Source organism: Lingula anatina, chromosome 7 (genome assembly GCF_051362555.1).
Source record: "Lingula anatina isolate TDL-2025a chromosome 7, LinAna3.0, whole genome shotgun sequence".
NCBI lineage: Eukaryota > Metazoa > Brachiopoda > Lingulata > Lingulida > Lingulidae > Lingula > Lingula anatina.
In genome coordinates, this window is record NC_141773.1 from 2,347,109 (window position 1) to 2,373,193 (window position 26,085).

General features: G+C 39.4%; 5 protein-coding genes across 5 annotated transcripts; 2 read left to right on the forward strand and 3 right to left on the reverse strand.

Annotated features, from left to right (window-relative positions):
• Window positions 1–322: 322 nt before the first annotated feature.
• LOC106154997 (folate receptor gamma-like) lies at window positions 323–3,425 on the reverse strand. Its single transcript, XM_087018414.1, has 4 exons — window positions 3,199–3,425; window positions 1,539–1,739; window positions 1,123–1,258; window positions 323–733 (listed from the first exon to the last, which is right to left on the reverse strand). Exons 1-4 carry the CDS (start codon window positions 3,358–3,360, stop codon window positions 429–431), a joined length of 804 nt encoding a protein of 267 aa, XP_086874540.1. The 5' UTR covers window positions 3,361–3,425; the 3' UTR covers window positions 323–428.
• A 1,201-nt stretch (window positions 3,426–4,626) lies between these two features.
• On the reverse strand, window positions 4,627–8,508 carry LOC106172493 (riboflavin-binding protein). Its single transcript, XM_013553229.2, has 4 exons — window positions 8,314–8,508; window positions 6,661–6,861; window positions 6,274–6,409; window positions 4,627–5,583 (listed from the first exon to the last, which is right to left on the reverse strand). Exons 1-4 carry the CDS (start codon window positions 8,473–8,475, stop codon window positions 5,285–5,287), a joined length of 798 nt encoding a protein of 265 aa, XP_013408683.2. The 5' UTR covers window positions 8,476–8,508; the 3' UTR covers window positions 4,627–5,284.
• Window positions 8,509–10,514: 2,006 nt separating this feature from the next.
• Window positions 10,515–13,803, reverse strand: LOC106154473 (folate receptor alpha-like). Its single transcript, XM_013528826.2, has 3 exons — window positions 13,607–13,803; window positions 13,236–13,371; window positions 10,515–12,151 (listed from the first exon to the last, which is right to left on the reverse strand). The coding sequence occupies exons 1-3, from the start codon at window positions 13,766–13,768 to the stop codon at window positions 11,853–11,855; spliced, it is 597 nt and encodes a 198-aa protein (XP_013384280.2). The 5' UTR covers window positions 13,769–13,803; the 3' UTR covers window positions 10,515–11,852.
• Window positions 13,804–16,825: 3,022 nt separating this feature from the next.
• Window positions 16,826–17,509, forward strand: LOC147760601 (carnosine synthase 1-like). The gene is made up of 2 exons (XM_087018560.1): window positions 16,826–17,097; window positions 17,315–17,509. The coding sequence occupies exons 1-2, from the start codon at window positions 16,854–16,856 to the stop codon at window positions 17,389–17,391; spliced, it is 321 nt and encodes a 106-aa protein (XP_086874686.1). The 5' UTR covers window positions 16,826–16,853; the 3' UTR covers window positions 17,392–17,509.
• Window positions 17,510–19,913: 2,404 nt separating this feature from the next.
• Window positions 19,914–25,950, forward strand: LOC106172486 (carnosine synthase 1). Its single transcript, XM_013553219.2, is given in 8 exon segments — window positions 19,914–20,116; window positions 20,875–21,158; window positions 21,368–21,687; window positions 21,851–22,043; window positions 22,323–22,522; window positions 23,040–23,154; window positions 23,470–23,741; window positions 24,051–25,950. Coding segments are annotated over 7 exon segments (2,511 nt in total). The 5' UTR covers window positions 19,914–20,116; window positions 20,875–20,983; the 3' UTR covers window positions 25,287–25,950.
• Window positions 25,951–26,085: the final 135 nt, after the last annotated feature.

Here is a 26,085-nt window from a genome sequence, read left to right on the forward strand (position 1 = left end):
ACAGTTTGACATTTCCGATACATAATTTGGATCACGAATGGCAAATAGTTCATTTAATGCTTATTTGACTAACGGTAGTGTGTATTTCCCCCTCTTTTTTATATTCAGTAACCGGAAGGCTGAAGTCTCTCAAAAATTAGCTGCTCTATACAGAATATTATCATATTTTTACAACATTATACTTGTTCATGTAGGATATTAATTTAAGAACACAATAAGTGATGATTGAATTTTAAAAGCGAGTAAAACTTTCCACAGCTGGACGTTTTGCGTTTGTGACAGTAACATGTTCCTGTTGGGGGTACAACGATGAATTTTTTTATTATTATTCATGGTCCCTGGTGTGTGAAACTGCAAACTTCTTAATGTGGGACTCTAAAATAATCAAATATAGTTTGTAAACTGTTCCTGTGACCTCGTTTGCACCTTTATATTGGGTTCGGGTGGGATAAGATGCAAATTAAGAACACCGTATAAAGAATAAAAAGCCCTGACGGGGGATACGTTTTCAATCGGGAAGCCCCAGACACAGCTGCTTTCTTCTCGGCAGCGGCTCGAGCCACGGGGATATTTGGATTTGGCTTTGTTGAATCGAAACTAAACTGCATGCAAGGCTCGGTGTCCGGTACCACGTGATATCCGCCATCCCATATGGTGTTGCAGAAATCAGCAGCTGACGTGTACATCTCAGTGTATTTCCTACACACCGCGTCCTTTGGGCAAATGTTCATACCTGAAAAAGAAATATCATGAAATAAATCAATTTTAAACACAAACGTTGCAACCGTAATATTGCTATCTGCTTTGTAAATAAAAATTAATTTGGATCACATTTTCACTTATTTAAAAAAACTGGGTTTGTTTTAGAGAAACTTAAGCATGTGCGTTTAGCATGTGAAAGGATTTTCCATGTGGTATTTTGCCTTTGTTTATCGCTCCTAGCCTTAAACTTATTTTCTTTCTCCTCTTTTTTTGCAAACATCCAACCAGAATTTTATCTTTTATACTGGTTCTTCAACTTAACACTAGCTATATATACATATATAAGATTGCTGTCTAATTATTACGTCACATTACCGTGGATGCCAGGTGGGGTGTTGGCTGGGATATGACGTCACTTACCATTAGCGTCCCAGGCAGGGTCAGTGAACCAGTTTTTGTGGCACGTGTATTCCTCCTTGCAAGCGTTCCACCATTTGTCACATTGGCTGGCGCACAGAGGCAGTTGATTATAACGGTCACTATACGGGTATTCTTTCTAAAATGTTTATTGAAAAATATTAAGTATTATTGATCTGGTATTATATAATGCGCCTCGGTCGATATCACTTTTCTGAGGTCGGCAAAGCAACATATTGACATCGGTCATGGTCGATATTGATATAATATCAAATGGGCAGACCAGATGAATGAATGGTCATTATCAGTTCACCGCCAGTTTTATGTGTGTGTGTGTGTGTGTGTGTGTGTGTGTGTGAGAGAGAGAGAGAGAGAGAGAGAGAGAGAGAGAGAGAGAGAGAAAGGAATGTTTGACATACCCCTCTCACAATCCATGGACCCAAGTTTGGCGAGCAAGCAAAGAAGCAGATTTCGTCATGGGTCAAATTTTCACACTCCGGTGACAGACGCGGTTTCTGTGGACATTGGGCATAATTCGTCATGTTCATCCACTGGTGGTCCTCTAGGAAACTTGTGGTCATATTTGGCCTGCAGCAGGCTCCGTCTCGGTAACGAATGCACTGAAACATTACAGGGAAGGTACGCACTTATATAAACATTAACCTTGGCTATCCAGAGGACTTGCTATATTAAAAATCTTCCAGGTGGAAGGCTAGGGTGTATGCTCGAGTGATCATGACCTGTCGGACAGGAAGTTTCCCCATTCCTGGAGATGCTGTATTTTTAAATAATTTAATTAAAATATATATGTATTAGTATAACACTGAGCGTCTGGGGGTGAGCAGCACAGCGTGAAACCATGTTCTTTACCCCTACCCTAAATAGCAACATAAAGCCTCGGTCACAACCGGCCGTACGGGCTCTTACGGGCTGTTTGCGTCCAAATTTTTCGCAGAATCTCACTTCCCACGCAAGTCCTTTTTAAGAAATTTCGAGTTCGCAGACAGCCCGTAAGCACGTACGGAGGATGTTGAACATGTCCAAAAGATTCTACGAATAGCCTGCGAACAGCGAGGCCGCAAGCGTAACTTGCTCCCCTCGCACGGAGTTAGCAAGAGAGACGCGCGTTGTGCAAGACGCACGTCGCAAGCTATGAAAGGTCAAGTGCCCTTTGCGTGCTAAGTAAGGCGCACGCCTTCACAACTAACGAACAAAGTCGAGGGCACACCGGGAATGCGTCGCACGTGCGTCACCCCCACGCCTGGTGTATAAAAGGCTTGTTCACGACGCACGCTCGTGTCTTTACAATGCACGTCGACTGTGTAACGTATACAACAATTTTCAAAATTTTCAAATTTTTGCTCAATTTAGTTTCTAATATGCCTCCAAAAGGCAAGAGAAAGAAGCTTACATAGTAGAAAAAAAGGGAGAAGGAAGAAGAACGAAGAGGAGAACAGGAAGCAAAACTGACGTACGCCGTCAGTACGTCACCACAAACGTGTGAGGCAAGTGTGAAGCAAAACTGGCGCAAAAGGGCACTACTTTCGCCGAGCGTTGCACTCCCTTCGTGCGTGGTGAGTGTGTGACACGTACAAAGGAAGCAAGACAAAATCAAGAAATGAGTACAATTTCCACGGCCATTGTTCCTTGAAATTATAGTCCCTGCTTGAAAGGACATCTCATGTGGCCCTTGCGACTCGCATGGCAGACTTTCCTCTACCTCTACGACCTCCACGGCCTCCGCAACACCCAAAAATCGAAGGGGACGTACGATCCTGAAATTCGTGCGTCCGGTTGTAAATGGCTTAACCGGCGAAACAGGTGACAAAATGAGACACAAAATCAAAATATTTTCCAGCCCTATCATACTCCCTAGTTTTCCACTGCTAAACATACACATAAGTGTAAGGGTACCGATTCTTCATTGTTAAAATCTTGGATACACTACTACCGGTGTAACAGGTTTTATCACTCTAACCTAGCATCTTCATCGTAATTAACTCACCACAGACATATAAAATCACGTTTTTTGCAACCTCTCTCTCTCTCTCTCTCTCCCTACCTCTCTCTCTCTCTCACCTCGAGCTCTGGTTCTGGTGATGGTCTTGTCTTGCTGAATTTTGTTGGCAAGAAAATACATCTGTTCAAGTAATACTCCGCCGTTCTGGGCTTGTCCTCTTGCATCACAACTCCCCACGTCAGCACAGCCAGGTAGATGCAGATGTCTAGGGAAAACGCCATGATAGCTTTGTGGGATCCTTAAGCTGTACAAATCAAGGCTGTCTTTTTTTAATGATGTATTTTTATGTACAAGGGTGACACTGTTTGCTATTCTGGTAACCATTATGCTAAATGCCCTGTTGCATAATACATGGGAGAGGTTAATGTAGGGATAGAGAAGGACTGAAAATTGTTTGAAAAATGTAGAAAAACAGGTTTACCTACATGAATATATTAAGCACCCTGTATGCCGCATCTAAAGTGCATGTAGTGCATATATATAGCTACATGTACATGTATCTATCAGTGGTAGCCCTTCGTGATTTATTAAAAATCACACTCCCGTCTTGATGTACTTTATTTGCAAGACATGTCTTTTACAAGAATTCTCTTTCTCACAATCGTGAGCTATTGTTTCTTGATTCACCTCTGATTAGAATTAGTTTCCGTAGGTTTTGAACTAATTTTAATATAAGCAATTTTACTTCATTTTTCGTTTCCTGATGATCGCTGCACCTGATATACTTTTGCATCCAGATGGAAATATCATATCGTTAAAATTGTATATCATTGTAACGTGTTTCTGATAAAAGAACCAACAGTAATAATACGTCTACAACTGTCCTCGATAGACAACTGGTGTCGTCTGCATGATATTTTTCGTCTAAAATGCCCGCTCTACTGCTTCGATTTTCCTAGAATTTTTATGACCATAGGGACCATATAAAGACTAAGTAATCCTAATATTTTTTTTGTATTTTTTCTTTTGTCAGTTTAATTTTGACAGGCCCCATGGTTTCAATCACGACATTTAAGACTTAAACACAGATTTTACGGCCATATTGTAACAATATCACCAGAGATCTCTGGTGATATTGTGCGGTGATCTCTGGTGATATTGTAACAATATCACCAGAGATCACCGCACAATAAATTGCGAACAATTAGGACGATCATCATCCTTGTTTCTCGCTGAATGAACAAATATGTCATTCAGAAACTCTTAAAAATAAAAACTAAGTGTGATTTTTTTTTAATTTCGAAATATGCTGTACTGTGCATCAACGCCTTATAGCTCAAACAGTGTAGAAATGGCGCAACTTTAGAAAAGCGCATATAAAACTGAAATCATTGACTTGTGATCCATCTTCAACCCGGAAGCCTCAGACACATCGGTTCTTTCCTTGGCAGCACTCGAGCTGCGGGGATGTTCGGATTTGGTTTTGATGGATCGAAACTAAACTCCATGCAAGGCTCGGTGTCGGATGCCAAAACATAACTCAACGGCACATGATAATGTCATTATTGAAAGGTGATTTAATTTTTACGCTAAAAACACACAAATTTGAGTGCAGGAGAAATAAGGCGATAAAATTATGGTATACAGGTATGTACGAATATCTTGCAATTAAAGATGTAATATACCAGCATTAAATGCGTTTGCGTTATACGACTATGTTTTCTTTTAATGATTTTACAAATTCAAATAAAAAAGTCCTATTAAGATTAGCTTACATATCCAAACACTGACATGCATAAAATGTTAAATCACAAAATATTGAGTGAAACCTTCAAAATAAACGTCCACTGACATGAAACAGTCGGAAATAGATCAACAAAAGGAACATGGAAATATGAACTTTTGGGCCACGTTAGATGCGTTACTCTCAGCTACAATCGTAAAAGTCCGAGTGACAGAGGTGATTTTCGTTATCAAATATTCTGTGAAAACAGAAATGAAACAATGAGCAAATTGTTCCCTTTCGACCATTGGTTGTTGTCATGGTAAAATTAACCTGCAGATATACGCTTTTCAACTACAAAAGTTTAATTTCAATGTTCATTGATGAAATATGTCATTCAAAAACTCATAAAATAAAGATTAAAGCGAAAAAGACTTTTAAATCCAAAAATGCTATATAATACAGGTAGACACACTGTACAACTAAAACAGTGGAGGGGCAGTGTACAGTAAGAACAGCGTAAAGAGAACAAAAAGCCCTGACGGGAGATACATCTTGAGTCCGGAAGTCCCAGACACAGCTGCCTTTTTCTCGGCAGCGGCTCGAGACACAGGGATGTTCGGATTTGGTTTTGCTGGATCGAAACTAAACTCCATGCAGGGTTCGGTGTCTGGTACCACGTGATATCCGCCATCCCATATGGTGTTGCAGAAATCAGCAGCTGACGTGTACATCTCAGTGTATTTCCTACACACCGCGTCCTTTGGGCAAATGTTCATACCTGAAAAGCAACATCATGAAATAAAATATTTTTGAAGACAAGGTTTGTTATTTGAATAGGCTAGGGTAACTTGGGCCACCATTTTACACAATACGAAAATAACGTGTAAGACAGCGTTATAAAGGGGAGGGCTTAATCGTACAAGTTTAGATTTGCCTTGATAATCATAAGTTAATTCACGCGTATTCGAACATTTTAACATCTACCATTTTCATGTTAAAAGTTCTGCCTGAGAATTGAAAAAAAAAAAAAAGCTTCGATGTTGATATCTTAAGCGGCAAAAGAACTGTAAATGTAACGAGCTTTACAGCGTGTGCGAAAGGAATAATTAAACCCAATTTTAAGCCAATTTACTAGGAAGCATTATCATTTGGTAGTTGGTTGCCATTTTGGTTTTATCAAATTGCATCAATATCATTACAACAAATGTTAAGTAATATTTCGTCTTCAGCCTGAAGTATAAATGGTCTATTCATTTTTACAATTTACATTCAACTAGTTTTTTGTCTTATGCTGATAATATCAGTGATGTGTTCTCTACCTCTTACAAAGAGTAAACATGCGTCACGTTGGCGCCACGTGGCTACATACATAAACCGCGTTGCTGCCATGTTTTAACGTCGCAACAGCGTGGAAATTAAGCCACGGGACCCCAACGTAGCGTGTTGGTTTGGAAAAGACGTCGCTCACCATTAGCGTCCCAGGCAGGGTCGGTTAACCAGTTTCTGTGACACGTGTATTCCTCCTTGCAAGCGTTCCACCATTTGTCACACTGGCTGGCACACAATGGGAGATTCTTCAAACGGTGACTATACGGGTATCCGTTCTGAAATGGATATTAAAAAAAAAAATCTAGCAATAAGTGATGGGGGTAGACAAATGGATGTGAGCATGTGTGCTCGTCTGTGTCAGAGAGAGGAAGAGAAAGAGAGAAAGAGGGAGAATACCTGTTTGTATGTGTGTGTGCCTGAATATTGAAATAGACAAGATAGATAGATTGATCATGTAGATAGCAATATACAGTGTGTGTGTGTGTGTGTGTGTGTGTGTGAGTGTGTGCGCGCGTGCTTGACCTACCCCTATCACAATCCATGGCCCGGAGTGGGGTGAACATGCATAGAAGCACACTTCATCATGGTTCAATCTTTCACACTCCGGTGACAGACGCGGTTTCTGTGGACAGTGACCATAATCTGTCATGTTCATCCACTGATGGTCTTCTAGGAAACTCGTGGTCATATTTGGCCTGCAGCAGGAACTGTCTCGGTAACGAGTGCACTGCAACAATATGCAGATGCAATATAAATACATGCACAACAAATACATTGTAAACAATTCATAGAAATATATATATTCTATTTTACCACAAAAACGGCAGTTATAGCAATCATTCTTAAATCTGTGTTTGCAATCAGACCATGTGACTTCCATTGATGACTATACTTCTTAATAATCTCTTAAGAGACCATTGCAAATTATACCAAATTTTTTAGAAAAAAAAAGGGACTAAATTTAAAATGGATTCCTTAACCATTGGCAAGTATGGAAAAATTACTGTTTACCCCAGGAAAATTCATTTTTTGGCCATAATAAACAGTTGTTATCCTTTTAACTAAACCGGACATTTATTGCAATGGTGGATATGGAATTTTTTGTGCTTTTTCTTGTTTCCCTTTTTTCCATCCCTATGCCCGATACGTCAATTCCCCACCGCCTTACACTGTTTAATAAAGGGTTTGAGGGTGTTGTCCCTATTGGGAAAATATATTATCCACAAGCGAATGAACAATAGCCTATTTTTTTCATTTTGTTTAGCCAGTAAAAAACCGGTTTGAATTATGCACATTAATGCTTGTCCGCAAAGTTACCGAAAAAAATAGCGAAAAATGACCCTCCTGTAGCCTCATCTAACAGTAGATCAACTGTCAGTGGTCCGACAGCGTCTTAGACTGTTTTCCCATACCTGGATCGATCGAACAGGATCAATCCATCTGTGAAGGGTTTCTCGCTTAATTGCTTTCGGCTTAAGCAGCTTAGATGTCTGACACGCCTACTGAAGCTGCTAAACGATAATTAATTACCCCCTAGCAGCTTCAGTAGGCATTTAAGTCGCTTAAGTTGCTTGCAATTTCGCAAAAATCTCCTTGGAGATAGATCGATCCACAGTTAGTACGATAGGTTCTGGGCATGGTCCTTAAGATTTAGTCTCGCTCAGATTTATCAGTTCTGCTGAGATCGCGCTAAGGATTAAAAAAAAAACTCATATGATCCGTTTTGGCATGAATACAATAGGCCTATACCATGACTATCCGGTGGAAGTACAGTATGCAAATACTACATAGCTTTGTGTTTACAATGAACTCAGGTACAGTGTATTGTGCTTTTTTACCTTTGTGCCGTAAGTGTTGTTATAGCATTGTTAACCGTTTTGGCGGTTTGCGTTGTTTGTAATTGGGGCACCGATCAAACATTTGCGTGTACATATATCTGAGAAGTTATCGATTTGCCGCTATACATCATGGACGGGGAAAACTGTGCCCCCTGGTCCACCAAAGGTTGGGAAATGTCAAAAATATAAATACGCAATTAAAGCGAATCAAAGATATGTTATTATACAAAATGCACTGATAACCATTCAAATGAGAGGTGAATGTGGTTGCCCAGGGCCTAATAAATAACATTCTCTCTCTCTCTACTCTCTCTCTCTCTCTCTCTCTCTCTGTGTTTTACCTCCAGACCCGGTTCAGGCGACGGCCTTGACTTGCTATACTCGTTTGGTACGCTAATACACATGTTCAAGTAATCGTCTGCTGACATGCGTATGTCTGCTTTAACCACCATCCCCAGATTCAGGAAGGCGAAGCAGAGGACTTTAGTCAGTGTTACCGCCATGGTGGTTGACCTCGAATGTGCAAACAAAGTAAACAAATCGTAACAAATAAACACACCTGTTTAACGTGACAAAAGCCAACAGTTAATAAAGCTTAAAGGGATAATAACTCTTCGTTTTGGCCAAAAAATGAATTTTCCTGGAGTAAACAACAATTTTTCCATACTTACCAATGGTTAATGAATCCATTTTTACATTCAAAGTTAGTCCCTGGTTTTTTTCTAAAAAATTTTTTTTTTGTTAAAATCTCTTAAGAGATTATAACAGAGTATATATAGCCATCAATGGAGGTCATGTGGTCTGAAGACATGCTCACATATCAGAATAATAGCTATAACTGCCGTTTTTCTTGTACATCAAATATATTATATTTCTATGAGTTGTTCACAATGTTTTTATTGTGTAATATAGACCTCATACGAAGAGTTATTAACCCTTTAAAACTTGTTTGACAGGTTAATACGTCATACGTGTAATATGAAACTTCTAGTATTGTGTTATTCAATACATACCTTTTTCGATATACTGGTATGGTGGTTGTATTATGCATATTGTATATAGCGAACAGTAATTGGGGAGTTGAAAAATTTGACACACGTGCATACACATACATACAATGTACATCCTTTTTTTAGTCTTTCAAAAAATGATAATTTCCTTAGAGGAAATGGAAACATATCATCCCAGGTCTAACTTATTTTTCTAATTTGTTTGTACCAGCACTGTAGTTGAAAATACAGATAAAAGTTTCAAAGGTATGTCTAGGTAGAAATATATTACTTATCAACAAATGTGTATTTCATCTGAAATAAGAGATTAGAAAAATGTGTAATCAGGATTGTCAGTGACATTTAACTGACTGGAAATTTCAGCGCATTAGAGAATAGATGACAAGATGACGTCATCCTGCTCGGTGGCAGCTACGTAACAGGTTGCGAAAGTTAACAAATTGTGATTTTTTTTAAATTAAAATTCTTTATGGCACATCATTGTATTCGGGTGGCATTAAAATTGTTTATCATTCTAACTCGTTATTAGGTAAAAGAACCAACAGTAATAATACCTGTACGACTGCCTTATGTGAACAACTGGTGTCGTCCGCAAGATATTTTTCGTCTAAAATGCCCGCTGTATACAGTATACTGACTCGATTTTTCTAGATTTTTGTTCTTGACCGTAAGAACCACATTAAGACTAAATAAACCTACTTCTTTGTAATTTTTTCTTTTGTCAGTTTATTTTTGGCAGATTTTAAGTCCAGATTTTAAATCCAGACCTCCATATTTTACCAATATCACCAGAGATTACTGCACAATGAATTGCGAACCAACTGGACGATCATCATCCTTGTTTCTCGCTGAACAAATACTATGTCATCCATGAACTCTAAATCTCGAGATATGCAGTACTGTGCATCCACACTTTACAGCTCAAACAATGCAGAACTGATGCATCATAAGAATAGCGCATATCAAACTAAAACCATTGACGTCTGATTCATCTTTAATCCGGAATCCTCAGACACAGCAGCCTGTTTCTCGGCAGCTCTCGAGCAACGGGGATATTTGGATTTGGTTTTGCTGGGTCGAATCTTAACTCCATGCAAGGCTTAGTGTCGGATACTAAAACATAAGTCAATGACGTGAATATGTCAGTATTAATATTCATTGGCGCCTGCAGAAAATTTTCCAGGGGGGGGGGGGGTGTAAGTCATTGAAGGGGGAGATAATGATTGGCTGGGTACCCGCAAAAAAAATGCAGTTCCAAAATTCCAATGTGACCCTATTGACCCCCCCCCCCCCCCCCCCCCCCCCGCGGACGTCCACGTTAATATTGTAGGTGATTTAATTCTTACGCTAAAAATACACCAACGCTACAGATTTGAGTGCAGGAGAAATAAGGCGATAAAATCATCGTGTATGTCCGAATATCTTGCAATTAATGATGTAATATACTGATATTACATGCGTTATACGAATACGTTTTTTATTGACCGGAAAAAAAAAATAAATAAATAAAATAAAATAAATAAAATAAAAATGCTAAAGCACAATGTATAAAGCGAAACCTTCAAAATAAACGTCCACTGACATGAAACAGTCGGATATAGATCAACAAAAGGAACACTGAAATATGCACTATCGAGTCACATTAGATGCGTTACTCAATGCAATTAGAGCTATCGGCTACAATATTAGAAGTCTGTGTGGCAGAGATGATATTCCTTATCAAATATTCCGTGAAAACGAAATGAAACAATAAACACATTGTCCTCTTCCAAACCTCCACATGTACGTTTTTAAATTACAAAAGTTTAATTTCCTGGTTAATTGATTTAATATATATGTCATTCAGAAGCTCATAAAATGAATATTAAAGCGGAAAAGGCTTTTCAATCCAAAAATGGTATATAATACCGGTAGATACACACTGAGAATAAAATTGGAGCCATTTGACTCTCTAGTCAGAGTCCAGCACCCCTTGACCCTCATGGAGTTAATTTAACTCCTATATAAGGGTCAAATTGCCCCACTACCAGAGCTTTAGACTCTCTTATCAGAGTCAATCACTCCCTGGCTCTCATGGAGTCAATCTGACTCTAAAAGCAGCGTCCAATTATCGGGGGCCAGTGTCTGGCTGACCCTTTTCAAAGACTCTTTTCGCTCGCTGGACAGTAAGCTTTGTTTCATTACTTGTGATGGCAGTGAGCACACGGCGTGGAGAGAACAGTTTTCATCATCCTATGTCAGTATAAACATTGCTTTATTGGCCATAGTTGGTTTTATGCATGAACAAGTGGTTTTCTGTGTGTTTCTGCATGCAGAACTCGTGCACTTAATTATTACTGGCCCGGGCTTTCAGTTGCCCACACCCTTTATGTGTGATACGTTGGTATACAGGTCAGCAGGTTTTGTTTCCAGGTTGTAGGTTTGACCCACCAATGGATGTCAGTGAAGAAGTACGCTCACTCATTACCAGATTTACACATTGTTTGTTATTGCTCCTACACTACCATATGTGACTGCATGGCCTAGTGGTTAAGGTGGCCGCCTCTGGAGCGGGAGGAAGTGGGTTCGAGCCCGTCTGGGGACACAGCAGTCTGAAATAAACGATACTTGCTGTTGATGTTTTTGTTCATGATGTGCCAAGGAGTCAATAATTCCGTACTATGGGGTCGTGGTGACTCTTTTGTAGAGATAAATCAAGGGATGAAGGGATGTGTGAATGGAGTCAATTGTGACCTTCCTGTGGGGTCTGGGATGGCATTTCTCCATCGGAGTCAACTTGACTCCAATTGGGAGTTATTTTAGGCACCACTTGCTGGACTCCAAATTTGGAGTCACTTGGACTCTGATTTTATTCTCAGTGCACGGTACAACTAAAACAGTATAGAGGCGGTGCAAAACAAGAACAGCGTAAAGAGAACAAATACCCCTGACGGGGGATACATTTTCAATCCGGTCGCCCCAGACACAGCGACCTTTTTCTGGGCAGCGGCTCGAGCCACGGGGATATTCGGATTTGGTTTTGCTGGATCGAAACTAAACTCCATGCAGGGTTCGGTGTCCGGTACCACGTGATATCCGCCATCCCATATGGTGTTGCAGAAATCAGCAGCTGACGTGTACATCTCAGTGTATTTCTTACACACCGCGTCCTTTGGGCAAATGTTCACACCTAAAATGAAGTATCATGAAAAAAATATTTTTGAAGACAAGGTTTGTTTTTTAATAGGCTAGGGGGATTGGACAACTGTTTTACACAATACAAGAATAATAGCTGGTTTGACAGCTTTACATACAATGCATAAAAGAGAGGCCTAAATTGTACCAGTTCTGATTTTACAGTCTTCATTTGGATCTTACTCATAATAGAGTCAAACAATTTTAGTAAGAGTGTACCTTTACATTCATAGTAATTTTTGGTGAAAATAGTTTTTTATCTGCCTGATGAGTGTCATTTTTTTTTATTTATGAAACGGAACTTTAACAACTGCCTATGGTAAATGAAATCCTATCAAAATGTCTGTCTTGTAAAGAGAAGCTCATGTAGTGACATGACCCACCGCTACAGGTAGTGTAGAAATTTTAAATGGCGCCGCAGATTGGAGTTCATCTAGTGAAAATAACGATTGCCTCGATTATTATGACAAGTTAATTCACGGATATTTAAACATTTTAACATCTGCCATTTTCAAGTTTAAAGTTCTGGCCGATAATTGAAAAAATCAATATTTCAAGAAAATGTACCGCAAAAAAATATTTTTCTATTTCTGTTATATTTTTCTGTTGGATTTGGCGGCCGTCTTGTGAAATCATCTATAGTTGCAAACGTTGCACACAGCTTCACTGTTAATATCTTAATCGTCAAAAGGTCTGGAATTTGCAGCATGTGGGAAAGCCAATTTAACAGAAATCACAAACATTTGGTAGTTGGTTACCAATTCGGTTTTATCAGATGGCATCAATATCATATTACATGTATAAATAGTAAAGAAGTATATAGTGTAAAGTATAAAGTGTTTTTGTGCCGAAATAGAAGCACGAGGCAAATTTATATTTGGTCTTCAGCCTGGACTATAAATGGTCTATTTATATTTACAATTTCAACCAGATCGGTCTTTGCTGATGATACAGTGATGTGCTTTCTACCTATTACAAAGCGTACGTGTCAAGTTGGCACCACGTGACTACATACACATGCCGTGATGCTGCCACTGGGCTTCAGCGTAGCGTGTTGGTTTGGAAATGACGTCACTCACCGTTAGCGTCCCAGGCAGGGTCGGTTAACCAGTTTCTGTGACACGTGTATTCCTCCTTGCAAGCGTTCCACCATTTGTCACACTGGCTGGCGCACAATGGGAGATGCTTCAAACGGTGATTAAACGGGCTTTCGGTCTGAAATGGTCATTTTTATTAGATAATCTAGTAATAAGTGATGTGGGCAGACAAATGGATGCGTGCATGTGTGTTCGTCTGTGTGTCAGAGAGAGAGAGAGAGAGAGAGGGAGAGAGAGAGGGAGAGAGCACCTGTGCGTATGTGAAAATAGAAAAAAATGGTCTAATGGATATATGGATCATGTAGATAGAAATACACAGCTTTTGTGTGTCTGTGTACTTGTATTTGACCTACCCCTATCACAATCCAAGGGCCGGAGTCTGGCGAACAAGCAAAGAAGCAGACTTCGTCGTGGTTCAATCTTTCACACTCCGGTGACAGACGCGGTTTCTGTGGACAGTGACCATAATCCGTCATGTTCATCCACTGGTGGTCCTCAAGGAAACTTGTGGTCATATTTGGCCTGCAGCAGGCTCTGTCTCGGTAACGAATGCACTGAAACAATATGGGGATACAATATTAACAAAACTGGACATTCACTGGAATGGTGGATATGGAGATTTTTTGGGCATTTTCTTGTTTCCCCGCTGCAAATAAAGGTAAAAGTGTAAATGACTAATCGAAAGACAACACAAAACGATTTTCCATTCTTATGTCCTATACATCAAAGTTGCATAGCCGCCTTTCACTGTTTAATAAGAGGTTAAGGGTGTTGACCCTATTAGCAAAATATATTGTCAATAAGTGAATGAGCAAGAGCCTAATATTTCATTATGCTTAGCCATTAATAGACCGGTTTGAAATATGCACATTATGCTTGCCGTGCCCCTGCCGAGTAATGACTCTCCTGTAGCCCCATCTTACAGTGGAAAACTGGTCAGTGGTCCGACAACGCCTTAAGATTTAGTCTCGCTCAGTTTTTTTTCAGATCTGCTGCAATCGTCCTTAGAGTCAAATAAACTCAGATAGTGAGCTTGCATGAAGATACCATAACTGTCCAGAGGACGAACAGCATGCACGCATTACAAAGCTTTGCATTGGCGTTGAACTCAGGTACGGTACATTGGACCTTTTTTACCCTAGTGTAAATGTTACATTGATGGAAGTTTTGAAGGTCTACTTAGGTAAAATTTCTTACAGGTACATTCCAGCAAACACGTCACGTTCGGATCAAGTGTCTAACTTGTTCCTACCACATTAGAACGTGATCTGAACGTCACGTGCTTGCTGGGATTAACTGGGCAATTTTCGTTATACCGCCATATATCAGAGCTAGGTAACTGTGTTCTTTTGGTCCACCAGTGGTTGGGAAATGTAAAGAAAAAAGAAAAAAAACTATATAAATATAGTTACATCATCCAAAGCATCTACATTCTAGATTATACGCATTTGAAACCAATCAAATATATGCAGTTATACGAAATACACTGATAAGCATTCAATTGAGAGGTGACAGCCTTCAATACTGTGGTTACCCAAGGCTTTCTCTATTTTTTGTGTGTGTGCTTTTTACCTCCAGATCAGGTTCAGGCGAAGGCCTTGACTTGCTATACTCGTTTGGCACGCTAATACACATGTTCAAGTAATCGTCTGCTGACAGTCGTGTGTCTGCTTTTACCACCAGCCCCAGATTCAGGAAGGCGAAGCAGAGGATTTTAGTCAGTGTTGACGCCATGATTGTTTATCTCGAATGTGCGAACAAAGCGAAAAATCGTAACAAAAAGCACACCTGTTTAACATGGCAAAAGCCAACAGTTCATTAAGCTTAAAACTTGTTTGACGGGTTAATACGTCATACTTGTAATATGAAAACTTGTAGTATTGTGTTATTCAATACATACTTTTTTCGATATACTGGTATGGTAGTTGTATTATGCATATTATATTTAACGAACAGTCATTGGGGAATGGAAAGATTTGACACAAGTGCATACATACAGGAATCTACAATGCACATTATTTTATTTCAGTCTTTGAAAAAAAAATCATTTCCTTAAAGGAAATGAAAACATATCCTCCCAGGTCTAACATAATTTTCTCATTTGATTGCACCAGAACTGTAGCTGAAAATACAGACTTATTTATTACGGAATATTTAATTTCAAATGTAGGTCTAGGTAAAATTATATCATTTATTACCAAAACGCGCATTGTGGGTTATGAGGTTCACTGAGAATAAAATCGGAGTCTCCACACTTGGAGTCCAGCATGATGCCTAAAATAACTCCCAATTGGAGTCAAGTTGACTCCAGACCCCACAGGAGGGTAACAATTGACTCCATTCACACATCCCTTCATCCATCTCTCTTTTATAGAGTCACCATGAGCCCATAATAAGGAATTTTGATATAAATTAATTAACAACCCTTTTTTCTTAGTCTGTATGCTGAAAATAAACTCTGGCGCAGGTCACGAAACGAAAAAGGACGAAAAATCAGACCTATCGTGACATTATTATTTATGTGTTTTCTCCGAAAAGAACAGAAAACACTGAAAATAACACATGTATAAATTCAATTTACAAAAAGGTTTAATTGACGGATGTCTAGTTTTTTTGTATGGACTCCATGTTTCTAACCGACATCCGGAAAAAACACAAAATCGTTGAACCAGCATAAAATCAGAAATTGTGTTCACAAGTTTTTACAAACACCTATGAAATAACTATACTGTATTTTTGCACAGCTTTAGCATTTCATGCGACCTTCTGAACAAGCAGAATACGCGTGAACATTCATAACAAGATTAACCATAAATATTCGTAGCAGGATTAACAGTTTGAGTAGTGGTATATTACCTCAATGCTTTTGCTTTGCATGTGAAATACAGGTTTTTAATTAATCGAACCCCTTTAAAAGCGTCCTTGGATTATATAATGTGATTACTGTAAGACCTGTGCCATATTGGAATTAAATCAATTTTGATAAGTGTTTTGTTTTTCTTTGAAAGATAATCAGTAGGGGAATAGAAAAAGATGGACCGGTGTCATGTGCCTGAAGATATCAAGACAAGTTAGTTTTGGCAACAATTGCAGAAAGGACTGAGTCACTTCAACCTGCCAGAAACTGAGGACAGAACTCGGGTAAAGTTATGAAATGAAATATTTTTATTTCTACCCATTATTTGTGTAGATAGATGACCAGACGTAATTGAACACTTCGCTTAGTCGTTTTTATAAATGACTAAAAATGACACTTACAATAAACCACACGTCTTCTTTTACCCAATCTTCTTGAATTCTGCTTAAGGGGCTCAATAAAGATACCAGATGCCTAAACTGTGTTAGACAATTGTTAAGTTCATTTTTAGTCACTCGGCTTCATGCACAGGCACAATTGGTGAATTCCTGTTAATGTGTACTTTTGAAATCTACACATTAACTTCCAAAATATAAGAGCGTACACAACGGGTATCTCTAAAGGCGCCACTCCAGTGAAGATGGGCTAAAGAATGATTTCAAAAAAAAAAAAAAAAAAAAAAAACAGTATCTTATGTGATTTTACAGAATCCGCGACCAAAGTCTACGACTGAAGACACCACGATGGTGGTACTGGGGGAACCTCTCACCTGTCTGAACCTGTGTTTAGAGGGTGGGAAGCAGTGTCCTGGTGGTACGTTGCTGATACCCTCTTTAACATGGCTTCAGAAAGAACCAACCAATGGAGATCTGCAAACCTTACGAGTACACAAGATTGTCACATTTGACTCTTGTGGTCGAACATTTTTGGACATCTTCACCCCACCTCGCCGTATCACTTACTGGATGAACCTCCTCGCATATACTGGTAATCCATGTAATGTCACGGTGTAATTATATTCCATTTAATTTCATTATTGAATTGGTAGCTATTAATCTACGTTTAAATGGACAGTATGCTTTATCAATTAATATATTTATAAATAATATTAACCAAAACATTATTCATCCAGATTTCTATCACATACATGTAATTTATTCAGCTGCCACAAAGATTATATTTATAATAATGAAAAAAATTCCAGGACATATTATACCCCCTGACAGTTTTGAGTCCAATATTGAAATCCGGGAGTTTCAGAAGGTTCGGAGCGACGATTAGATGACCGCGTTCTAATGCGCACCATCGTGGCAGTCGCGGGTGTTGCCTTTCCACAGACGCTGGTGTTTCAATACAAACCGACCCTTCCTTATAGCCCCGGAAAGCACGATATTTATGTTGTCTCTCTTAGGAGTAAAGAAGATGAAAAGAAGGACCCGCCACCAATGATGTCGCTCACCCTCGATTGCCCAGTTCATATCAGTAAACCGGTTCCTGGGACAAGTGCACTCCTATTTGCAGGCATTTAAACAATCCAAGCAATTTAAATAAAACGACAATGGTAGTGTCCTTTGACCTTAATCTTTAGGCCCAGGGCACGAACCACACTGAGAGACAGATGGTGTTAAAAAAGCCTGCAAATGACACACACGGCAGAGTCGTAGAGAAACATGAAAGTGTATGGTCTTACTCGGTTCGGTCACAGTGCCTGTACCAATATGCGTGCTATTGTTTTCCTTTAAGTGTGCATAGCCTGCAATTTAACTGGTTCTTGATGTGTCTAAATATGTGGGAAGACAAGCTTTATATGCATTGATTTAGTTTTAATTTGTCAGACACGTCTTCACCTTACAAAAATTGGAAAGTCGAATAAATTGTACACAAAACAAGTTTATTGCAGAAGAATATATTATGGCGGATACAGAGATTCAAGAAGGGGCTTTTTTTCAGATGCATGGTTCTTTTCACATATTAGCATCCCACGTATTTGCTCATTTCAAAACGGTAGAGAATGTTAACACAATGTGTGCTCTTTGCAACTCCGTGTGGAAGGAATGGCAGACCTTAGTGAGAAGTCTGGGGTCCCGTATGATAAATTCAGGTTGGGGTTAGTCGCAAATTTGGGTTAGAATATTGGACAAATGTCAGCTGCACACACTGACGGGGAAAGTTACGGTTCCTAGTGGACTACCATTCCTGTCACACCGGCCGCTCTGATATTAGAATTAGATTTTACGACGGTTGAGTCGAGTACTTACGAAGTTACACTGACCGATCAATACATGTTTATTTTCTTTTATCAAAACTGCGTGTTCGTTTATTTAATTTCAGCAAAAAGACGCCACAACATAACATCAAAAGCACAGGATGAACTTTTTAAACTGCAAAAGGTTTTCGAACTATCAACCAAGTTAACCCCGACCCTCACGCAAGCTGGTACATACAACATGACTCAAATTCGAGATGCGTTGACATTATTTTTGTTGTCATTCCTTGGCATCCCTGTTTTACGCCTACCACCTCATACCACATCTCCAGCGTGTACGACGATCAATCTTCCTGTCAGTCCTATTTACCCACTGACAGGTCAAGTCGTCGAGGCCTCTTTGAGTCAAGCAAATTCACTTGTTTCCCTTGGGGAAGATAGCGCGATGAAGACTCAGTTATATATGACTCAACAATTCCTATAAGCACGCGATTACAATGTCGACACTTATTCGTTATTTCTTCACAAAGTATAAATTACGTGCGCACAATAGAGCGGTGAGAAACGTTAACTGAGCTGAAATCCTTTGGAGTAAAATAAGGTGAGTGCGCTTCGTTGCGCAAAAATATCAATATACCTGTATATATTTTTTATTTTATAGAAAATATCAAACAAAAAGGTACATTTACTTGGGCGACTGTTTCTATAGCAATACAACCGCGAGAAGTCTGTTCAAAACGGAACTACCAGGGGAATTATAATACAATTTAAAAATACTAACTAAAGCCTCGGTCACAACCGGACGCACGTGCACGACTTTCATGATCGTATGTCCCCTGCGGTTTTTGGGTATTGCGGGGGGCGTGGAGTTCGTTGAGGTAGAGGAAAGTCTGCCTTGCGAGTAGCAAAAGTTACATGAGATGTCCTTTTAAGCAGGGACGCTAATTGCAAGGAGCGATGGCCGTGGAAGTTGTAATCATTTCTTGAGTTTGTCTTGCTTCCTGTGTACGTGGAACACACTCAGCAATTACGAAGGGAATGCAACGCACGGCGAAGGTAGTGCTATTTTCCATCAGTTTTGCTTTACACTTCCCTCACGCGTTTGTGGTGACGTACTGACGGCGTACTTCAGTTTTGCATCCTGTTCTCCTCTTCTTATTTCTTCCTTTTCCCTTTTTTCTACTATGTAAGCTTCTTTCTCTTGCCTTTTAAAGGCATATTAGAAAATAAATCGAGCAAAAATTTGAAAACTTTGAAAATTGTTGTACACGTAACAAAGTCGACGTTCATTGTAAAGACACGAGCGTGCGTCATGAGCAAGCCTTTTATACACCAGGCGTCGGGGTGACGCACGTGCGATGCATTTTCGGTGTGTTCTCGACTTTGTTCGTTAAGCCTAGGTCCCAACTACGTTTTGGAAGCACGGTTTTTAGGTTCCTTGCCTCCGGCTAGGACGTAAAATAAGCAGCTTTACATGCAAGGGATGAAAAAATAAACCATTTCAATGATGTTTCAAAAACATCACCTATATCAAGTATGACACATGTAAATCAAGCAAAGTGTAAAATATATCTTGGCTCTAAGTGTGTGTGGTTAGCGGAGCAAAGCGCTTTTTTCTTAATCTTGGATTGCAATTATTTTTAGAGGTGTTTTTTTTCTTTTTGCAAGAAATCAGTTGGAAAATAGAAAAAGATGGACCAGTGTGACGTGCCCGAAAATATCATGACAAGTCAGTTTTGGCAACAGTTGCAGAAAGGACTGAGTCACTTCAACTTGCCGAAAACTGAGGACAGAACTCGGGTAAAGCTATAAAAGGAGATATTATTATTTGTACACATTATTCGTGTAGATGGACAGACAGATGTAAAAAAACAACAACAATAAATCAATTCTATAAATGATTGAAATGCCACGTACAAGGTCCTGCATGCCATGATTGGTAACATACCTGTAAGAACAATTCTAAAAACATAACAAAATGCATATTACAAACTATGGGTCCTTTAAATGTCTTATTAGGGCGTTTTGCCTGCCATTTTGAAAAATCGTCATTTTACCAACATAGATGGCTGTTGTAAAAAATTACTTTTACATGTATGTTTAGCATCATTTGCCGTCATATAAAACACTATCAAAAACCCCAACTCTATTCAATACAGGTATATACATGCATATAGTTACATATACTAATCTATATGTAGTACACATGCTTGTATGCGTTTCCAAAATAGTAAAATTGCCGACGTAAAGAATGGTCATAGCTCAAATTTCTCATCAGAAATGAACTTTTTCGCCCATTTTATCTCTTGAATCAGCTGTTCCTCAGGAGATATAAAAAAGTTGAAACTTACCCTACCATACTGTTAAATTCATTTGTCAGACACGTCGTCTTCAGGCACAGGCAATTCCAATGTGTTGTGTGCCCTGGTGCATTTGTTCATTTTACCTCCGAAAATTGAGAGCGAATCCAGCGAGTACATGCACCTATTTTGCTGCCACTCCTATGTAAGTGCAAAATTGAGATACCTACCAATTTATTTCATATGATTTGTATTCAGAATCCGCGTCCTAATCTCACGGTTGAAGAAATCACGATGGTGGTACTGGGGGAATCCTCTCACCTGTCTGAACCTGTGTTTAGAGGGTGGGAAGCAGTGTCCTGGTGGTATGTTACTGGTACCCTCTTTAACATGGCTTCAGAAAGAATCCGCCAATGAAGGAGATCTGCAAACCTTACGAGTATACACGGCTGTCACATTTGACTCTTGTGGTAGGACATTTTTGGACACCTTCACCCCACCTCGCCGTATCACTTACTGGATGAACATCCGCACACATACAGGTAATACATATACCAGTAATATCATGATGTTTCAATTTTATTTCATTTCATTATCCAATTGGCACCGATAGTTATATACGCATGAATGGACTAGAAAATTCCTCAATCAATGTATTTATAAATAAATCAAAACATTCTTCACGATTTCTATGACATACCCGTAATTCATTCAATTGTCATATAGATAATATTAATGAAAAAAATTCCAGGCGGTGGCTTGTCTGGAAGTTTTAAGCCCAATATTGAAATCCAGGAAATTGAAGAAAAGTACGTGGAATGCCCAAAGGGAGTTTCAGAAGTTTCCGAGCGACGATTAGAAGACCGTCTTCTCATGCGCACCATCGTGGCAGACGCGGGTGTCGGCTATCCACAGACGCTGGTGTTTCAATACAAACCGACCCTTCCCTATAGCCCCGGAAAGCACGATATTTATGTTGTCTCTCTTAGGAGTAAAGAAGATGAAAATGAGGCAATCAGAAAAACGCTAGATCTGTTCATTGGTTCTTTGGCAAAGAAAGGAATTAAAAAGGTACATATCTGTCTGTCTGCCTGTCTTTCTTTGTGAGACAATTGGGAAAAGGAAATATTACAAAATAAGCCAAACTGAAATTCCTAAACAAAGAATATTCTCGGCTATATGTTTTTTGCCATACTGATGCATTTCTTTTTACAGGGTCTGTTTCTTCTTGTAGGTTGTGGTCAAACCACCTAGGCACACATCACTAAAAGTGTCCTACCACACCACCAATGACGTACAGGACAACTACACAGCCGTGTGTCGGGCATTGGTCGCCCTGGTAGAGGGCGAGAACATCATTGTGGAGGCATTCTGTGGGACCCTCAACCCATTACCTGTTCCTTCTCGTGACCACGAAGAACGTGCAGGTTGGTTATTTGAAGTTTAAGAATGAAAATCGTTTATTTTTCATTAATGTTCTTTTTATTACAATTTTAAATACCTTTTGATCGCAGAGAATTCAATTTGGTGTGGAAATCCCGGATAATTTTTTAAAGAACTATTTTCATTTAAAGATTTTAATCGAGACGTAATTTTTCTTTAAATCTTGAAATTAGCAGGCGAAAACGATCTTACAAATATGTTTAAAATTTCTTGAACTTGGTTAATAACATGTTGCCGTTTTCTGCACGTACAATATATTCTAGTTGGCATCAAGACTAAGCCACTGTGCTGTGCTATTCGGGCTGTCATCTGCTGCACTCCTGACGGAAATCAGCTTGTGTCAGACATCGTCTGCGGTGTAGGTGACGCTGACATCACTCTCCATAGCAACAATACCTTGCCTGTGTCACTGGAGAGCTTCCTAATTCAGTGGGGGTTACAAAACAGATTAGATATTGAAAAGGTACCCGTAAATGGCCAATAATATTTGTCTATCTTTCACAGTATTCACTAACACTTGATCTCTTTCTTGGTTATCTCAATTTGATTGACTCTCCTAGATATTGTTTTTGACAACCTCTTAATTATTTCTATACTAACTTCAATACTCCGATTAACTTTATTTATTTCTTTAAGATCTATACGCTGATTTGATATAAATCTTTACCGGTAGAGGTTGACATGCAATAAGTCACAAGGACTTTTACTCGCTTTCACAATTTGGCTGCCTGTTTTTTAAACTAGAGTTGGTAAATTGGCCATGCTGAACACGCGAATCCCGTTTACATTTATTGTACTTGTCTACACTTTAATTTAATGAACTCTCATAGTGTTCAGTAACGTCTGTTTATATACAGCTGATTGTGAAAAGGGCACAGGGTACTTAATAAGATCCTTGTGTATTGGATAGCTAGATACCGATTATTGTAAAGCGATCCACTTAATTTCCATTTCTAAGACATTCTTTATATAACATTTAGATACACCAGGTCATCAAGCGGAAGGCGGAGGCCATAATGGAAACTTTGGTGAGCCACGAGGAAGGCCAGAACTGGGATGAACCAAGCAAATTATTACCGAGACCAAATGTAATAGGTACACAAAGGGTTTAACATTAATTCCAATACACGTGTTTATGCTGCCTACAATCGAAACTTTGTGATATTAGAGCGTTATTATGAATGAGAGTAGTAGTTATGAATCAATGGCGCCATAAAATGTGTGAATTGTCGACAAAGCTGTTTTAAAGTACTTGCACCAAGAGAAGGATCAAACGCATATGCTAATAGTGAGAACGAGGTTAACGTTTTAATTCTATATAACGTGCATAGGTAGAGCGACGTCTAATAAAATGTTTATATATTCCTGCACCATTGCATATCTGTTAACCACAGCCCGTTTTCTGTTTAGGTGTCAATTTTGTCCTAACCCAGCAAAAGGGTGGAGACTACGATGCTGTAGCTATTAGCATTAATAATTGTGGAAAAACCATTGCAAACACGCAGATCTACGATTTTCAACATCCCTGCAATCTTGGAAAGAGTTTACGCCCCCTAGTGGCAACCATGGTCAACCGTAGTCAGCGGTTCCTTCTTCAAGGAAAACGGATTCTTTTAATTGGAGGTGGCGTCGGGATGCGCAAAAAGCATGCTTGGGAAGCCGCTGAGCAATACGGTGTGAAGGTAACTGTACACAATGCCAATCTGTTCCATCCCAAAAATCTGAAAATTAATTTTTTCTGTCGTTTGTGACATTTCCTGAAAAAACATCTCTGTAACATTTTGTATAATGTTGTGAACATACAAAAAAAAAAAAAAAAAAAAAAAAAAGAAAAAAAAATACGAGACCGAAATCAAGTTATAAGTTATAATACTGATATTGTATATTTGTTTTGTACAGTTCTGTCCAATTCCCGTCTAGCTCTTCACAAAGCATACAAATGTGCTAAAGTTTACATACCTTTAAATCTGTCAGTTTGTTTCGTTTTGCAGATGATTTTAGTTGATCCCGATCCAAATCACAGTGCGGTTAAAAGCGTTCACAAGTTTATTCAATGCGATATTAATGATCACAGCCAAGATGACATCAATGCAGACAAAATTATCCAAATACTGCGTAAGCAAAATCTGTCCATAGACGGATGTATGACTGTCGAAGAAGGTCATATCCCTTTAATGTCACTGGTATGCACATCACTGCACCTGATCGGAATTACTCCCGATGTTGCAAGGAAGGTTAAGAAGAAAAGCCTCACCCAAAAATCCCTGAAAGAATCTTCGGCAAACATCTCTCTGTCGCCCGACCCATCACTGTTCGCAGTCAAAACGCACGAAGTCGTCCGATCCGATGATGTTGTGGGATCGTCCAACACCATCCATTACCCAGCCGTTTTGAAACTGGAGTACGGATCGGGCTGTGCTGGAGTTATTCTAGTCAAAGATGAGGCAGAATGCTTGGCACGCTATGACAACATCCAGAAAATCCTTAAAACCACAGACGACACAATTTTTGGGACGCGGCACGGGAACGACATGCACTTGGCCGAATATGCGCTGGGATCGAAACATAACGTCGATATCATCATGTTTCAAGGGAAGATATTAGCGGCATTGATCTCCGACGGTGGTCCAACACGCGTTCCAAATTTACTTTCGATGGCAGCGTGCACGCCTTCCTGTTTACCAGCTGAGAAACAGAGACAGCTTGTGACAGCAACATTCCAATGTGTTAGGGCGGTTGGACTCACCGACGGCGTATTTAACGTGGAGTTAAAAATGACTCTTACGGGCCCTAAACTTATTGAGATAAATGGACGCATGACTGGATTGGCAAATAGGGACTTCCTTCGTATCGTCTATGAAACGGACATTCTCTTCTTAAATTACCTGATCGTGTGTGGGATTCAGCCGAACGTCCAGCCCATGGAACCTCGTTGCCAGCTCATGTGGGTAACATGTACATCAGCAGCCCACGCCAAGGCACTGTCCCGGTCGGGGACTGCCACGCCAGAGGTCCTTGCCGAGGCTCACAGCCGTGGAGAAATATAATACCATCAAAGGGAAACTGTACCTGAGGCAGATCCAGCCTACGAGAAGATATTTTGCCAAATAGGTGTAAAGGGGGAATCTGTAAGCGATGCAAAGAGAAAGTTGTTGGATGTTTGCAAGAAATATGGCGTCGATTGCGCCGAATTCCCTGTAGATTATTTTCTCTCCACCTTTGTGTAGTCACAGTTGATTTTAGACATCATCCCCAAGGACACCACCCTTCTACTTAGATCGATCAAACTCCACCGAATGCAATCGAATTAACAGACTATAACGCATTTTCTTTTTTTATGAACTTGTATAATCACCAGTTTTTTACTATTTTATTCAACACCAGATCGATAGGTTCATTGGGAATGAGCCCGTAGATGAAATACACTGATAAAACAGTGTGTGGTTGCGGTAGGTGGGACGTATTTTTCATGTATTATAGGCCCACCCAGAATTCTGCTTCTGTTGTAAGTAACTAATGTGCCGTAGACTTGAACACGTACTTTCGGCAGAAAATTGCAAAAAAAGGTGTTACTTTCATTTTTTGTTTATATATCTGAATATTGCCATTATGGGTTAAGCTTCGAGGGATCAAAACTGAACACCATGAAGAATCTTCCACTTTGAATCCTCGCTGTCACATATGGTACTGCCGTAATCGGTAAACATCCGGGTTCTTCTTAACAGGCCCCTCCAATATGTAGCCAATTCTTCTAAATTTACCCATTCAATATAGAGTCCAGTATAGAATGACACCTAGATGATACTGTAAACCAATCATCAACTTCTTTATTCGCACTGTAGCAGTACATTTGTGCATACGTTGCTTGGAATTATACTCCCGCTTACGTAACCCTTGGTATTAAATATTGATATCTTCACCGCCATTTTGTATTTTCTGTATCACTAATCACGAAAGTTATGGTATCTGGAATGAAAATCGCTTTTTATAACAATCTTCACCTGCGGTGTGATCTTTTATAAATAA

Bases quoted from the DNA above. Each gene is read 5' to 3' on its own strand.
- LOC106172493 (XM_013553229.2), bottom strand. From the start codon at position 8,475: ATGGCGGTAACACTGACTAAAGTCCTCTGCTTCGCCTTCCTGAATCTG. The intron at 6,862-8,313 runs GTAAAACACAGA...ATATTGTTGCAG, and splicing joins CGCCTGAACCGGGTCTGGAG to TGCACTCGTTACCGAGACAG. The intron at 6,410-6,660 runs GTAGGTCAAGCA...TATCCATTTCAG, and splicing joins GGCCATGGATTGTGATAGGG to AACGGATACCCGTATAGTCA.
- LOC106154473 (XM_013528826.2), bottom strand. From the start codon at position 13,768: ATGACCACAAGTTTCCTTGAGGACCACCAGTGGATGAACATGACGGAT. The intron at 13,372-13,606 runs GTAGGTCAAATA...TGACCATTTCAG, and splicing joins GCCCTTGGATTGTGATAGGG to ACCGAAAGCCCGTTTAATCA. The intron at 12,152-13,235 runs GTGAGTGACGTC...ACTTCATTTTAG, and splicing joins CCCTGCCTGGGACGCTAACG to GTGTGAACATTTGCCCAAAG.
- LOC147760601 (XM_087018560.1), top strand. From the start codon at position 16,854: ATGGTGGTACTGGGGGAACCTCTCACCTGTCTGAACCTGTGTTTAGAG. The intron at 17,098-17,314 runs GTAATCCATGTA...AAAAAATTCCAG, and splicing joins GAACCTCCTCGCATATACTG to GACATATTATACCCCCTGAC.
- LOC106154997 (XM_087018414.1), bottom strand. From the start codon at position 3,360: ATGGCGTTTTCCCTAGACATCTGCATCTACCTGGCTGTGCTGACGTGG. The intron at 1,740-3,198 runs GTGAGAGAGAGA...GTAATGTTTCAG, and splicing joins CACCAGAACCAGAGCTCGAG to TGCATTCGTTACCGAGACGG. The intron at 734-1,122 runs GTAAGTGACGTC...TTTCTTTTTCAG, and splicing joins CCCTGCCTGGGACGCTAATG to GTATGAACATTTGCCCAAAG.